This window comes from Esox lucius, chromosome 16 (genome assembly GCF_011004845.1).
Source record: "Esox lucius isolate fEsoLuc1 chromosome 16, fEsoLuc1.pri, whole genome shotgun sequence".
Lineage (NCBI taxonomy): Eukaryota > Metazoa > Chordata > Actinopteri > Esociformes > Esocidae > Esox > Esox lucius.
This window is the reverse complement of record NC_047584.1, coordinates 25,984,134-25,999,801: the sequence shown is the minus strand read 5'-3', so window position 1 is coordinate 25,999,801 and position 15,668 is coordinate 25,984,134. Positions and strand designations below refer to the sequence as shown.

The 15,668-nt window shown below is 43.2% G+C and overlaps 1 protein-coding gene across 2 annotated transcripts; it reads left to right on the top strand.

Moving 5' to 3' along the window:
- Positions 1 to 225: 225 nt before the first annotated feature.
- Positions 226 to 6,791, top strand: fancb (FA complementation group B). 2 transcript variants are annotated; one of them, XM_010880317.3, is made up of 8 exons: positions 226 to 1,713; positions 1,801 to 1,956; positions 2,107 to 2,199; positions 3,155 to 3,283; positions 3,397 to 3,557; positions 4,647 to 5,050; positions 5,209 to 5,449; positions 5,695 to 6,790. In XM_010880317.3, the coding sequence occupies exons 1-8, from the start codon at positions 787 to 789 to the stop codon at positions 6,116 to 6,118; spliced, it is 2,535 nt and encodes an 844-aa protein (XP_010878619.2). In that variant the 5' UTR covers positions 226 to 786; the 3' UTR covers positions 6,119 to 6,790. The 2 variants fall into 2 exon arrangements, with proteins under 2 accessions (XP_010878619.2, XP_019910129.2); XM_020054570.2 differs by having other exon boundaries at positions 1,608 to 1,956; positions 5,695 to 6,791.
- Positions 6,792 to 15,668: the final 8,877 nt, after the last annotated feature.

Sequence of the window (15,668 nt, the reverse complement as noted above, 5' to 3'; positions counted from 1 at the left end):
ATACAATGTTAAAAATGTCACGTGTGACCTCAATATTTATGAAAGTAAGCATTGATTTAAAAAAAGTTTTTATAAAAAACCGGGTGGTGCGAGACAACAATAACCCACAATGCAACGTTTCCTACGCCATTAAATGCGTTCGATTTGTGTCACTTGCCAGGCCGGATTATTTTTATTATTGTTTCATAAAAGTAAACTTTTTTTTAAAATATATTAAGACTGAATTGTAATTTACATTTGGAATTTGAAAATCGTGCTACGTCGGATGCATGGTTGAACGAGAAATACGCAAAGTATTTGCGTAATTCAGTATGAGACATTGCCGGTATAGTCATAGCCACTGTATCTACCATAATGTATGCACCATTTTGGTAGGTTGACATGAGAAAAACTCCCCCCAAACACCTCGTTAGCCACATGAATCGAACGCACCCAATCTGTTTTACCGTTGGCGCGATGTTTTGATATTTCTGCAGTCATGTTTTCTGTAGCTTGATGAAGTGTCAACTGTGCAGGTACTGTAAGCGGTTAATATGTTAGATTTCGATCACTAAATCCGCTATCTAATAACCTGTATGTTCAGTGCAAAAAAAAAACTGGTAGTCAAGTTCGCTAGTTTTAGCTGCATACCTCAGCTACCTGATGAAAAACTAGACAGTACTGTACTGCAGCTACCGTAGCTATTGCGAACGTTGGAAACGTATCTTGTAAGTACAGTACTTAGAATGTTCATAGTAATGCCGAAGAAGATTGAAGTTTTCATGCTTTTCTAGATAAAGTACCATAATGTCAATGAAAAAAGACAGTCCTAGCCAACAAAGAAAACTGCTCTCCTTCTGTGGAAATATTCTCACGTTTCACTGCAAACGCTCCGCTCCAGGGGATGGCGAAAGTCGAAGAGGATTAGAACTGGCCTTCAGCAGACTGACATTTCAGCGGGACGCCTGCTCCTTTTCAAAGGCGAATTCTGGTATAGCCGTCATCAACAAGAATAGTTCATCAAATGTTGATATAGTGGCATGCACCTTAGCCCTACATGTGAAAAACAGAATCACTTCACCAAGCATTTTACTGGTAGAGAACAAAAAGCGGGATGTTTTCAATTACAGTCTTCTCACTCTCAGTAGTTCAAATACAACAGAGACACATATGGAGTTCAAACTGCCATATCGCATTAAAGACGATGTTACTATCTTGCAAGGGCCTACTGCATTATGGAGCCATGACGGTTTTGTCTTTTACACATTCCTGCAGTCTGGTGAAATTAGACAAGTACCCATCAAGCTCTCCCCATTTTTTATTGGTGAATTTCACCTCAACAAAAGGAAAATACTTGTACTAGGTTCCCAGACACAATGCCTGAATGATCAGTTGGCCACTTCAGGGGGGAGTGAAACCCTGGGGTATTTTGTAGAAGATGGACAAGTATTTAACGGAGCTCTGATCTTACCTCATGCCTATAGTTCTATCACACAGTGTATGTGTGTGGTCTCTGCTGGAGAGGTGAATAGTGTATTCAAATCGACTTTGGTGGCGGCAACCAGTAAAAAGCAGCTGGTGTATTTTGAGAATGGCGTTCCCAGAGAGGTATGCAGACTTCCTTTTGAAGAACCTGAGCACATTCAGATAGTCAACACTGGGCGGAACGGATGTCTGTTTGTCATCTCTTTCAATGGCGGACACGTCTGTACAGTATGGAAGGACACCTTTCAGGTATCGTAGTGCTTGTGTGGACACCATGGTTGCTTTAGTGTATATGCTATGTACAACCTCACCCGCGGCCTGCTCTTACTTCCTCAGGTAGCGTTGTGCTGGTCAAATGTGAGCTCCCTCCATGTCGATGACTTTGTAGGCTGTGGTACCGACCAGATGCTGCTGGTCTTCAGAAGCCAGAGTGCCCCTGTGGGTTCAGTGGATAATTTTCTCATCACAGATCTCTGCGGGACAAGCTACTCTGTGAGACGCTGTTTCATTTACGGTTGTTCTTTGCCAGTGTTACTAACACCCACCGAGGCCCCTAAATATTGTATGTTATAATTTGGTTTGAGTTGGGTTAACCAAACACCTACAGTGCAGTTGATGTTTAAAGCTTGTTGTATACCTCAGCATGGACAGGAGAGCAGTGAAGGACCAAATGCTTCGGATACAGCTCCGGAGAACTACCTCTTAACTGTCCAAGCGCTACAGTCCAGACTTCAGGTATATACGACTTCAGCGACACTCCCCTATCTAACCTGAATAACCTGAGGACATTTCCCAAACCAAGGGCCAGGCCAAACTGTGAGGAGCCATATCCTACACGAGAAAGTGATTAAAATAGATTTTCTCGATACACCAAATGCAACCTTTAATGAATAGAAACACGGGTACGTGAGTAACCTCAGACGTAGGCTGTTTAGAAGTTCGTGCATACTGAGTGCTTCCTTATTTACGTTATTTATGCTAATTTGACGCTTAACTTTTGAAATGGTTGGAGTCATTAGCTGTAATGGCTTCTGAAATTATCTGTTTCCTTTTATGGCGCAGTCAGAATATGATAGAAGAGTGGCCAAATTGCAATTGAAAGTAATATGTCTTTTACACATGCACAATTATTGCCTGGTAAATCCCAGACTATTCTGATGAATTTCAGTCAATACAAATCATAGGCAATCATTAAATCCAGCAGATTTATATTTGGTTTACATGATTTGACATTTGTGTGTGTTATTTAGGTGCTTTTCTGGAAATTATGGAGAACTGAGGCCAGATTTCAACATTTAATCACAGAATTGTTTCTGATTCCTTCAAGTGTGTGTAATTAAATTGCTTAATGGACCATGTCATTATGGTAATAGCATAGGGGAAGGTTTAATTTAAATATTTGTTTGGAGTAAAAAAAAAATGGGGTGGTCATTAATTATTTACCCTATTCTTGGTCGGTCCATGAGACAGACAAGTGGATAGATGTTCCTGAACATAAGGGTCTGTTTTCTCCATGGGAGATGAGGAGGGTTTCAGTGGCCTTTTTCAAAATAATGTTTATGGTTATTCGGTAGTCCCTGCTGTTCTGTTTTATCAATGTTCAACAGCCACAATATCCTATTGCCTTAGTATTCAGCAGTATTCCAACTCATTCAACATGTTGTTGTTCCATCTCTCTTGGGTTCTCCAGAGTGGCTTGACGGTGCTCCAGGATCTCCAGAGAGATGTGAGTGTAAAGGAGAGGGTTCTACGACAGTCACTCCAATCCCTCGCAGACATGGTCTCCGGAAGAGAACACATTCTTACCCAGACAGAGCAGGTGCTTGTCAACAGGCTTATCACCGTTGTCTTTTCTGCATTACATTCTGTTGTATTTCAATGTGTCGTATGTAGTCTCTTTACATGTTGCCGTTATGGGCCTCTCTCCAATAGGAAAGCCTTGTTTCTCTGTGGGATGAAGATGAGGAAGAGGCCGTGGATACAAATAATCAAATTGTGACAGGGATTCGACCTCCTCCTGTGGAAAAGCTTTGGCATCGTTTTATTGAAGAGCGCTTGGTTGTAGGCGTGATTCTTACCGCAGAGTGTGTCGAGTAAATATTCACTTACTTTTGATATCTCTGTTCTCTCGTGTATATTTTCACTGTCAAGGAAGCTCATCTGAAAGCCCTGTGAACATTGTATCCGAAATATCTTGTGATAATCAGTTGTGTCTTTGAGCATCATTTCTTTAGAAGTCTAATTCTCTTGATGTCTTGTCCTTGTTAGGGAGCTCAGGGCATGTCTATGGCAATGATAGTGGTTGTTTTAATGTAATGATAGGATGCGTTAATGGTGTTCAATCAAGCATGGTTCCTGCCTTGTGGAGCCACTTACCAGCTGTTAAATCCCACTACTGGTGCCTAAATAGATCTCTAGTGTTATTCCCTGAACCAAAGACAGAGAAAAAAAAACCTACAGCTCGATTATTTATCTTCAAAACCACTCACTTAATTCACTCCCAGAAGAGGTTGGTTCCCCTCTAGACATTGTGTATCTGTATCACAGTTGAAATATATAAAACATTGAATGAGATAGTTGTATTGATGAGGATTGTAGCAAACAAATGTAACACCAAGTGCCCTGATCGCCTAGGAGATGCTCTCAAAGCAAAGAAGCTGAAGAGGACATCAGTAACGTCTATACTCCCTCTCCATAGCCTGAAGTGTAGCAGAGTTTCTGTCAGGGACCGGTCTCTCTCTGAGGGAATATCGGCAGGCTTTCAGAGACATGACTTAACAGCAGCCACATGTCTGTCTGGTCACCATGGCAACGCACTCTCCAATAGCCCTCTGAGCTGTTTCTGTGCGAGTGCATAGCAATCAAGAGTCCAAGTTGCTCAGCCTGTTCCGGTTTAACTTGGGCACATGTCTTGGGAGGATAAAGAGCATCATCTTTGTGGTGGTATTGCTTGGGGTCCCTTAGTGGATCTCCCGTGGATTAAATAGCCCTGGTACTGCCTTGAGTCTCCAGACGGTTTCAGATCACTCATCTGTATGTTCCTTCATTCGTTCGTTTAGTCTTTCGTTTTACTATTCACTACCTCTCCCATTCACTTCATGAATGCTAATGTAATGGATTCCCAGTGTGCCAGCCGACAGTGTCCAAGTGATTGTCCCCGACTTGTTATATATTTTTTCCAGCTCAGTGGAGAGCGTGACTTTATCCATCCTGACAGAGGGAGGCCAGAGCCGGGTGCCTGTGGTCATCGAGACCCAGAGCCGAGGGTCCTGGTTCACCCCGCCCAGGCCCTCGTCTCACCCGTCTCACCCAGAGCCTGCAGCCAAGAGGGGCAGGCAGGATGGCGCCGGCGGAGACAGTGACACAGTCACACAGAAACTGGCAGTGACGGCTGTGACTGACCTGACCCCTCTGCTGACCTCTGGCAGTGTCAGATTCCCCGTCATGCTCCATTATACCCAAAGACAGGAGTCTTCTGGCAGCACAACGGCCCCAGGACCAGCAGTGGTCCAGTGCGGTCAAGTCCGAGTTGACATCCAGGCCAAACCCCGCCCCCAGCTGCTGGATGACAGTCGACTCACAACAGGTAAACCAGGGGACACTTTATATCAATGTAATGGCCAGTGTGCGAGAGCTGCGCGTTTGCCCGTAATAACGGACAAAGTGGTTTGATAGTAGGTCACGTTGAACGTTCCCAGATCTCGTCAAGCCTAGTTCCACTGTTGTTTTCGTTCTGGTTTCCAGGTGAGGCTGTAGAGGACCTGCTCAGTCTGCTGGCCGTGCTGGAGACGTGGACGTTCCTGATCTACTCGCCTGGCCACACCCTGTGTGACGTGGCAGGCTGGATCCAGAGAAGCGTGCCCTGTGAGAGGCTAGAGATCAACCCACGGTACCTCCTGACCAACCCGGCCGGGCCGTCTGCTGCCATGCTGTTCAACTGGGAGCAAACAACACCCTTCCAGGGAAAATTATCCGTCCATTGCAGGTAGCTCATTTTTCCTTATGGTGCCGTTGATTTGTTTTTTAAAGACTTAGGAAATTACATTCTTCCCACTTTAAATTACCCGGGGGGGGGGGGGGGGGTTGGGAATCAACTAACATTCCTTAAACCTAAAATGCTGTCTGACATTGCCTGGAACAGCTTTTGTCTCTGTAATTCAGCAGTGGTACAGTAAAGTTGTGATGATGATAAAACAGAAACACAGCGGCTCAACACTGACATCATTGCAGCCAGTTCCAGTTGCTGCGGTTCCTGGACTCGCTGTGTGTCTTCCTGCCAGCGTCTTGCTCAGTCCTGCCCCTTAGAAACAGCGGGGGGAAGGGGACATCACCGCGGCTGGCCCTCTCCTTGGAGAAAGAGGTGCTCTCACTCAAACAGGGCGTGTCTTCTCTGCTCTGCGGCGAGGAGGTGGGGGGAGAAGGGAGGAAGAGCAACGGCGGGAGAGTGACGGATCCCCCTGATCCGAGCTCTGCCGATGGGCTTCGGGGGTGCAGGGAGGAGTGGGAAAGGAGCACACTGAGGAGCAGGAGCAGCTTGCGCCCTCTGGTGGACGTTGAGCGCTATCGCAGGCTGACCCGGAGCCTGGCCCAGGCACGGCTGCAGGGAGATCTAGCTGCCCTGCTGAAGACACATTTACCTGGCGCCACACTTTGACGTGTTCAGTTCATTTTATTGCGGTGCCGTCCTTTTGCATGACCGTCGTTGCATTGCAGGTTTATGCGTGTTCCGTTTTTAATGTTCTCTTCAGTGTTCAGCGAATGCCTTGTGAAATGGAGAGAACTGCTAAACCAGATATGATACAATTCCCCCTGTACTTGAATCAGTCTGCTACTGTATGAACTTGGCTCTCTCTCTCTCTTAGGCCTCTTCCTGTGCTTCACACCTTTAATGTGTGTGTGTCTGTGATAGCTGCCTCTCTCTCCTGCCCAGCTCCCCTCAGACTGGCTGCATGTGATATACACTCTTTAATGTCTGTTGCTTTTCACTGCCCACTGGGAGAGATGGGCTTCTTACTGTGATGTGAAGTGGGAAAGGGCTGTGTGTTCAAAATGAGATTTCAGGAAGTAAGTGGATGGACAAGGTCTGTAGCTTCCTCCCTGGTTAGGGTCTTGATGTGTCTGTGAAAGCTTTTAGTGGCCACTTCCGTACTTCTTTTCAGTTTCTGTTTGACTCTTTAAAATAAACCAATTTTGGATGATGTCATGGAGTACAGTTGTGTCCTTCCTCCAAGGAAACATCAGTGTGTGTATTGTGTTTTTTAAACAACTTATGAGTAATTAAGATTGGTGAGTTCTGAGACTGCTTGGTTAAAATTATCTGTTAAGACTGATGTGAGGATCTACCAGGTTTTTGGCCCTTATTTTTTCATGTGAAGTTGTTCCCTGGGGGACCCCAGGATGGTTAAGTGCCATTTGGTTGTCCATCGTTCTGTGGTTCCATGTCTGACCCGAGATGAACCCTCCTCTTTCTCTTCAACACCTTTTTCTGTCTGTGCTTCTTTGCCTCAGGCGTGTAATGGGCACCATGGACTCATGGTTACAGGATTTTGGTCTGGAAAAAAACATTGGTTGAAGTAGGATATTTTTTATTACTTAAATAAAGAGCCATATATTGATAAAGAGTCTTCTAAACCATTTTAGGAGAAATGTATAATGTGTATATATATAACACTATAATTTCGCTTTTGTGTATGTAAAGGCTAAAATAGTCTCTTGATATATAGTCTTGATATTTTACCTTGAAACCAACAATATTTAAGTGAAGAATATATTTAATAATGTCTTGGAAAAATAAAATGCTGTCAGTGCCTTGGTTTCATAACAGTGAACACCCCACAACTAATACTGAAAAGCACATTTTGCTTGGATAACTTCCATAAGTCTACTTCAATAGGTCTCTATAAACCTGGATTTTGGTATTTTATTCCATTCAGACTAAACAGACACATACAGCAAAGAGATGCTGTTTTTATGAGTGAATACATGTTTTATTACTTATTTGGCACAGTCACACTTTCAAAGTCATGAAATGCCCTTGAGTAGAAAGGTGCGCCAAGAGGCTTGCATTGTCAATGTTCACAGCTCGTGTGTTCTTTTTAAACATCAAGTAATATGTCTCCTTCTGTTGTCATTTGGGTGGCAAAGTCTGTGCGTGAGGCAGAAATAATGCAGTGCATCTTTAGTTTCGCTGTCGTCCGGAAGACTATCCCCTTTCATATTAATCACAATGTCGTGATCAAAATGAGGGGTGAAGAGTTGAGGGACGGTCATGGGTCTGTCTCTCCCTCCACCTGCTGACACTGACCAGATGGAGGCTCCATATTAAACAAATGAAGCTAATTTATGCACACTTCATTATCTATTATCAGTTATCAAATACCTCAATTTTGGGTTTTGCTTTTGGTGTTTTGGTTTTAAATAAGTAAATAACATTTAATGCCCTAAAAGGAACAGCATTTGCTTGAAAATTCAATCACTGATGAAAATGTGCTGTCATAACATTGGAACTATAGCCTAATTTTTGAATTGCTACTGAACTGTTCATAATTAATGTTGAATAGGCTTACATAATAATTATTTTAACATCAAAGCGAAATATCTTTTTTTTGGGGGGGGGGGGGGGGGGGGGGGGGGGTTAGTATATCAGCCATGATTGAGCAGAAAGTGTATGTAAACCACCTACATTAGCATCGTTTGAATTCAAAAACTATCACGGACAGCGCTGATCACAATACTGCAATCCGCAGTAGGCACCTGGGTCCCACAACCTGGAACAAATCGGTCCCAAATCGTGGTATGCCAGACTCAAGGGGCAACAAAAGTCTGCATAAATAACTCCATCCTTCCAAATTCCAGAGATTTAACCATCATTCCTTGGTAGACTGTCAGATTTTCATTTCCCACTTGCCGTGATGCTTTACTAAATATTGGAACATTTCCAGTAGTACCATCTATCCTGATGTAGCCTTAAAGATGAATGTTTTACCAAAGACAATAACCGTGTTTTTCCCTTGATTTACCAGGATTTTTTAAATCACCAATAATTATTGTCTGTACGTTAATCTCAGTAGAGATGCCATGATCCAACAACCAATGGTTGTTACCGGAACAGATGGTACTCTGATTCTAGAGTGGTAGATCTTGACCTGCATTTTGATTTAAAATGGTCTCAGCTCAGAAAAGTTTGGTGGAATTGAGGAGGGAGATCTTTTGAGAAAACTGCTGTGATTATACCTGCGATTGTGTTTTGCTCCTCTCTTTGTCATTTTCTCAACAATTTCACGCCCGCTTCTGCTTTTGTTTAGTACATTCAGACACACACACACAGGGTTTATGCTTCCCCCGATGTCAGGTATAAAGCTCTTGCACTGCGACACCTGCTCCATTTGTTATGGGATCAGCTGGGGATGGATTTCTGTCTGGAGGCCTCTTCAAACCACACTGCCTGGCAGGCTGAAGCGAATGTATGGAGATTTGTTTTGTCATCCCATTATTGCATGCTAACTTTCATTAAGTTTGAGAAGAATGACTGCAGGGCTTCTGCCCTCCATTCGCAGAAGTGCTTCCATCAGAATGAAGAATGGGGTTCTTGACAGACGAATGTCATCCGGCTCCATTGCGAAAGAGAACCAGACACGGAGCTTGCTTGACTGCATCCGGCTCCAGTGCCAAAACAGTTGTGCAGTTAGATGAGCAGTTTATGTAGGTTATTGTTAAGACCTTGAATGCAAATTGCTAGTCTTTACAGATTAAGATCTGTTGTCAAGACAAACACGTGTAGCTCTGCTTCCGTCAGGGTTGCAGGATAATGGATGATAACGGCACAAGCTCTCGCAGTTGAACGTGTCCTGCTCCATCTTGTCAGTGGACCAGTGAGTTCCTGACCAACGGGAAGTCAAGATGCATATTTCGGACCCAGAACTTATCCCTCAGACCTGGAGGCCGCAAGGATGTCACCCATGTCGCTCTAGTACCGCTACAGTACCGCCAACCAACGGGTTTGTCAAACTGCTTCACTTGACTGAAGACACCAGTCTGGCCGGGCTCATAGCCGACAGCTGGTACCATGAAGGGGCGGACCGACAGCGGTTCTGTAGCAGTCGGAGGAATTTTGGGACACTGACACACTGACAAAGGTGTTGTAGTGGTGGTTGACAGGAAACAGGCCCCACAAATCCCACTTGAGACCGAGGGCTCAGCTGCTAGTTTGGCTAAATGTCCGTCACAGAGAAGCCACAGCAGTGAATGTGCATTTAAAGAAATCGTCAGAGTCAGTCCTACTCCGGCTCTACCCTCATCGTCTGTGTTGTCCGGATCTTCGTCTGCCCACTGAAACAAACGGTACAGTCCACAGGTCTTGTGATCGACCGCCACCTTCCCCGCATCGTAGGCCAAACAGTAACTCAAGGGCGAGGGAGCACACTCTTCTCATCTCCCTGCATCTGGATACACTCACCCACCACTATAAGGCGCACCTCCTCGTTGAAGCAAAGTGTAAAATCGCCGAACGTGGCTGCAGGTGAATATGTATGCAGACATGGTCACAATGTTTAGTTGTTTTTCGAACCGTCATTAGAATGGGGTTATGACTTATGGCACCAGACATTGTACTTCCAGCATCTCAGAAACAGCTGACCTCTAGGGATTTTCACACAGCGGCCTCTAGACAGAGAATAGTAGATTACGAAAAAACAGTGAGCAGCAGTTCCATGCATGAAAACTCCTTTTAGGTGTAGCTAATGAAGTGGGCAGTGAATGTAGATAAATGTACTGCAATCGTAAGGTCTGTTAATGTTGAAATTTTCTCTGAATTAATGTATGCTATATGTGCACAAAGCCTTTTGCATATGCTTACCACTCATTGTATATAATTGTGTTAACTGTGTGTAGATTCTGAGGTTTCTGCCCCTACAGTAGGGAGAATAACTATTGGATACACTGCCGATTTTGCAGGTTTTCCCACTTACAAATCATGTAGAAGTCTGTACTTTTTATCATAGGTACTCTTCAACTGTGAGTGACAGAATCTAAAACAAAAATCCAGAAAATCACATTGTATGATTTTTAAGTAATTCATTTGCATTTTATTGCATTTTAAAGCAGAACTTAATATTTGGTACAGAAACCATTGTTTGCAATTACATAGATCATACGTTTCCTGTAGTTCTTTACCAGGTTTGCACACACTGCAGCAGGAATTTTGGCCCACTCCTCCATACAGACCTTCTCCAGATCCTTCAGGTTTCGGGGCTGTCACTGGGCAATACAGACTTTCAGCTCCCTCCAAAGATTTTCTATTGGGTTCAGGTCTGGAGACTCCAGGACCTTGAGATGCTTCTTACGGAGCCACTCCTTAGTTGCCCTGGCTGTGTGTTTCAGGTCGTTGTCATGCTGGAATACCCAGCCACGACCCATCTTCAATGCTCTTACTGAGGGAAGGAGGTTGTTGGCCAAGATCTTGCGATAAATGGCCCCATCCATCCTCCCCTCAATACGGTGCAGTCGTCCTGTCCCCTTTGCAGAAAAACATCCCCAAAGAATGATGTTTCCACCTCCATGCTTCACGGTTGGGATGGTGTTCTTGATGTTGTACTCAACCTTCTTCTTCCTCAAAACACTGCGAGTGTCATCAGACCACATCACCTTCTCCCATTCCTCCTCTGGATCATCCAGATGGTCATTGGCAAACTTCAGACGGGCCTGGACATGCGCTGGCTTGAGCAGGGGGACCTTGCGTGCGCTGCAGGACTGTAATCCATGATGGCATAGTGTCTTACTAATGGTTTACTTTGAAACTGTGGTCCCAGCTCTCTTCAGGTCTGGGCAGTGTAGTTCTAGGCTGATCCCTCACCTTCCTCATGATCATTGATACACTACGAGGTGAGATCTTGCATGGAGCCCCAGACCGAGGGAGATTGACCGTCATCTTGAACTTCTTCCGTTTTCTAATAATTGTGCCAGCAGTTGTTGCCTTCTCACCAAGCTGCTTGCCTATTGTCCTGTAGCCCATCCCAGCCTTGTGCAGGTCTACAATTTTATCCCTGATATCCTTACACAGCTCTTTGGTCTTGGCCATTGTTGAGAGGTTGGAGTCTGTTTGATTGAGTGTGTGGACAGGTGTCTTTTATACAGGTAATAAGTTCAAACAGGTGCAGTTAATACAGGTAATGAGTGGAGAACAGGAGAGCTTCTTAAAGAAAAAGAAACAGGTCTGTGAGAGCTGGAATTCCTACTGGTTGGAAGGTGATCAAATACTTATGTCATGCAATAAAATGCAAATTAATTATAAAAAAAATCATACAATGTGATTTTCAGTTGAAGAGTACCTATGATAAAAATTACAGACCTCCACATGCTTTGTAAGTAGGAAAACCTGCAAAATCGGCAGTGTATCAAATACTTGTTCTCCCCACTGTACATGCAAGCTCTTTTCCACTAACAGCAACGTCAAGTAAAATTCTTGTAAATACACTTTGCAAATGTAGGTGATTTGAATTATGATACATGTAGTCAGTTACACATCATTTGATTCTTTTTTTAATAAAACAATATATACTAGTGGCATACCGTGGCTATTGTATCTGGGTTGTTTAGGGGAGGATTTTGTTTTCAAAGTGTATCAAACTGAATAATCATGAGGAAATACAAAATTAACAGCATCACTTATTAACTCCATGGTGTTTGCTACTGACTCAAGTACTCTTTGATAAAAAAAATAAAAAAAACATCATTATGGAGGGCACTGTAAAAGCATGTGACAGCCAGGGTCTTCAAGTGACAGTTTTACCAGTAAACAATGTCAAATAATTTGGTGACATTGTATTCTTTTTTTTTAAACAGATTTTGCATAGTTGACCAGTACCATGTAGATCAGTAGCCAGAGTATGAGGCAACAGCAGGGTTGTTGGGTTAGATTACATTAGAGGAAAACACTAATGTAATGTCGAATGTAATAATTCAGCAGGAACTTCTCATTTCAAAGGTATTTGGTCAAGTTCAGCAAACAAGTCATCTGTGTTACAAAGATTAAATGCAACAGGCGTTCGCCTAGTTCTGTTGTCAGATCACATTCTCTTAGTTGACAGGAAGCCAGCTGCAAAAAAAAAAGGCATTGACCAGATAATGATCATTTGAAACATAAGATCCTTTTGAAGGTTAATCCGGTAAGGCCTCCTGGAGTGTGTGTACACAATCAGTAACGATTTCCTACTTAGTAACTACACATGACGAACGCTAGCTGAAAACACCGTGGCAAGTCTAGACTACTTTAAGCTACAAAACAAGGCCCAGATACTTGTATGTACTATTTCCAGAGGCATCATTATTGTAATGTTGACACCAACAGTGAGGAGTGATGTTGACCGTTATGGTTGACATGACAGGAGGATTCCTCATATCACCCTGGAGTGATCTGTTCCTGGCATGGTTGCTACAGCTATTGCCTAAGGTCAGACATTTTTAACTGCTGCAAGACTGTCACTCAAATCTGAGTAAAGGGCATAGATTGACTTATCACAAAAGAGAAATGGGCACAATTTAACCAGGCTACTCTCTACATTGAAGATGCTTTTATTTCCACCACCTTTTCAGGTTTTTCCATAACTTCACGATATCCAATTCATGATTAAGGCCCTGCTTTATCGCAGCAACTCCCAGCAGTCGAGACATTGTTGAGATATGTGCTCTTCCAAGCATATCCAATGCAATTCAGGTTCTTATCACCCTGCTCACTCAACCTGGATGTTTAAACGAGAATCCTTATATTTCAGGATGGACCGCACTCTTCTGCCTTGATCAAGCTCACAGGCACCCAAACCACCAGAAGGTGTCGCTAGAGAGTGATGAGGCATGGCATCCACCACATCACTAACCCGCCGTACCTAGATGGTGCGGGCCAATTGTACCGCAATTATCCGTGAGCTGGGTAACACGGAATATTAATTTTGTCCGTACCTTGACTTATAGTGTTTTGAATTATAATCAAGTCATTTTGCCAGACAATCTCACCCGGAGTGAGTAACAGTAGCAATTTGGGTTAGCTGCTCAAAGACAGAAAAACTTTTCGTTTAGCAGTCAGATGCACTAACCATTAAACTGTCTGCTGGCCTGCTCTCTCACTGAGTTTATTGACCATTGTACACTGGCAGTATTTAGAATTTCTTACTTCCTTTGCAGATACCAAAAAACTCTCAAGAAATGTGTTTAAATGGAACCATCACAGCAACTCTTAAAGTAGTCCTCAGACGTTTATCCCAATCGGGGGATTTTATCAAATATCAATCAAGTATTGTGGTACTCATTAACTTATTTACTCCCCCGCATTACTTCCTTATCACACCCTACCACATTTATGTTAGTTTCTGATTTTGATGTTGATTTTCTGGCTTTTGATGTTCTGACTTGTGGGACTTGTGGGACAAATGTAGTCAGGAAGTGGGGGGGTTTCTCAATCTAATTCCTATATTGGTACAGTTCGCGTCCACCAGGAGCATAAACAGAGTTTATCATCTCTCGTTACCAACCATGTCTCTGAACTGTACAACTCAGAGATTAGGAAGAGCTGTGAATGCACTTAGGACTGAGGATTGAGAGTGATAGAATGATTGTTCTTTGGAAAACAGTTCCCAAGACAGCCGTGAAACTAGTCTTCAGGCCTCAAGGGGAATCAAAGCTAGCAGACAGTTCAGTGTCCTTCATTATAGAGTAGCTACCTTGAGTCATGACAAAGGAGCCAAGATCAATACTACCACTCCGGCCAACACATGGCTAGACACAGACATCTTTAAAACCAGCAGGCCCCCACACGCTTCCATCTAGTGTCACTGGGCTTCAAGTCTAAGTCCAACCTATGGGGATTTAATTGACAGTTGTTTTTGTTGTTTGCAATTTCTTTAAAAATAATTGGTAAATATTTGGGTTGAAGGAGAATAATTATTGCGTTATTATAATCATCTTCAAGGTTAGTTCAGTCACCTACAAAAACATCACAGTTTTCATGAAGACAGGGGGGGGGGGGTATGCAAAAAAACATTTCCATTCCACACCAACAGCTCTTGTACATTTCGTGTGGAAAAAAAACAAAAAAAAAACAACAACCCTGTATTTGAAATATTAATATCCCATGCTTTTAGGGGAGAAATACCAAATAAATGTAATGATCCACCAGTTTTCAAACTCAATCAATCCACACTTTCCCCACATACTGGCCTTTCCATTCCTGTGTAGTTGCTATGGAAACCCTGTAATTTCTCGTTTCTCCCTACCAGACAGTCTAGAAACCTAATGAATGATTGAAAGTCGTGTTTCCTCTCTGAGACAATTAAGATGCTGTCTATTTTTACTCTTTATGCTGAAAATAATTGTCTTTTTATAAGCTCTCACTGATTGGATTTTTCAATAAGACACCTCGCCTTTTTTGACCAATAATTATTACCGATGTAACGTGTCACCTAGAGTAAATTGGTGGTATTATTTTTTAGAGTATTAACATTATTAATAGCTTTATAATACTGCTGTGAAACACTATCAACTGCAGTTTTATGCAATGTTCGGCTTGGATAAAATACCACATACCGCATTCCATTAATCTCCAAAATCACACGTCGTTAGATGTGCACGGTTCAGTGTTGATCTTTCATTGACGGCATGATAACGTGGTCCAGTGAATTGACTAGTGGGAAAGGTAAGTAAAGCAATACTATCTATTCTCTAATAATTCACATGGTAATTTGGTGACAGGGAGCATAACATGACGCTCTGTCTCTAGGCAGCAGTAATTTCCATGGCTCTCCCATTAAACGACTTCAGCGACAATTGCAGTGCGTGGAGACCGTTTAAGAGGTGCTACCACTTAGCCCCAGGTGTGTGTCCAATAGAATGTCCCTGCCATGTCAGTGAAGCTGCCCTGGCGTTTTCTATTCAGGTGGTGTCAACACAGGTAAACACGACCTGCTGTGAAGCCTCGCCAACACACTGTGAGGCCTAATTATCCTGCATTAGCAGAAGCATGGTGTCGCCCCGGGTCTGTGTCACAAGGAGGGAACTGGAGAGCGAGAGAGCCAGGCTTCAGCAGTCACTGTGAGTCATTGGCCCGATAAGAAGAAAGGACAGTTTTTTAATCTTACTTTTTCGATATAGATCTATTTTAGGATTTATTTCTTGTGTTGTCAGTAATCATGGTTTAAATGCAATTATTCCATATTGCC

Bases quoted from the DNA above. Each gene is read 5' to 3' on its own strand.
- fancb (XM_010880317.3), top strand. From the start codon at position 787: ATGTCAATGAAAAAAGACAGTCCTAGCCAACAAAGAAAACTGCTCTCC. The intron at 1,714-1,800 runs GTATCGTAGTGC...TTACTTCCTCAG, and splicing joins TATGGAAGGACACCTTTCAG to GTAGCGTTGTGCTGGTCAAA. The intron at 3,284-3,396 runs GTGCTTGTCAAC...TCTCTCCAATAG, and splicing joins TTCTTACCCAGACAGAGCAG to GAAAGCCTTGTTTCTCTGTG.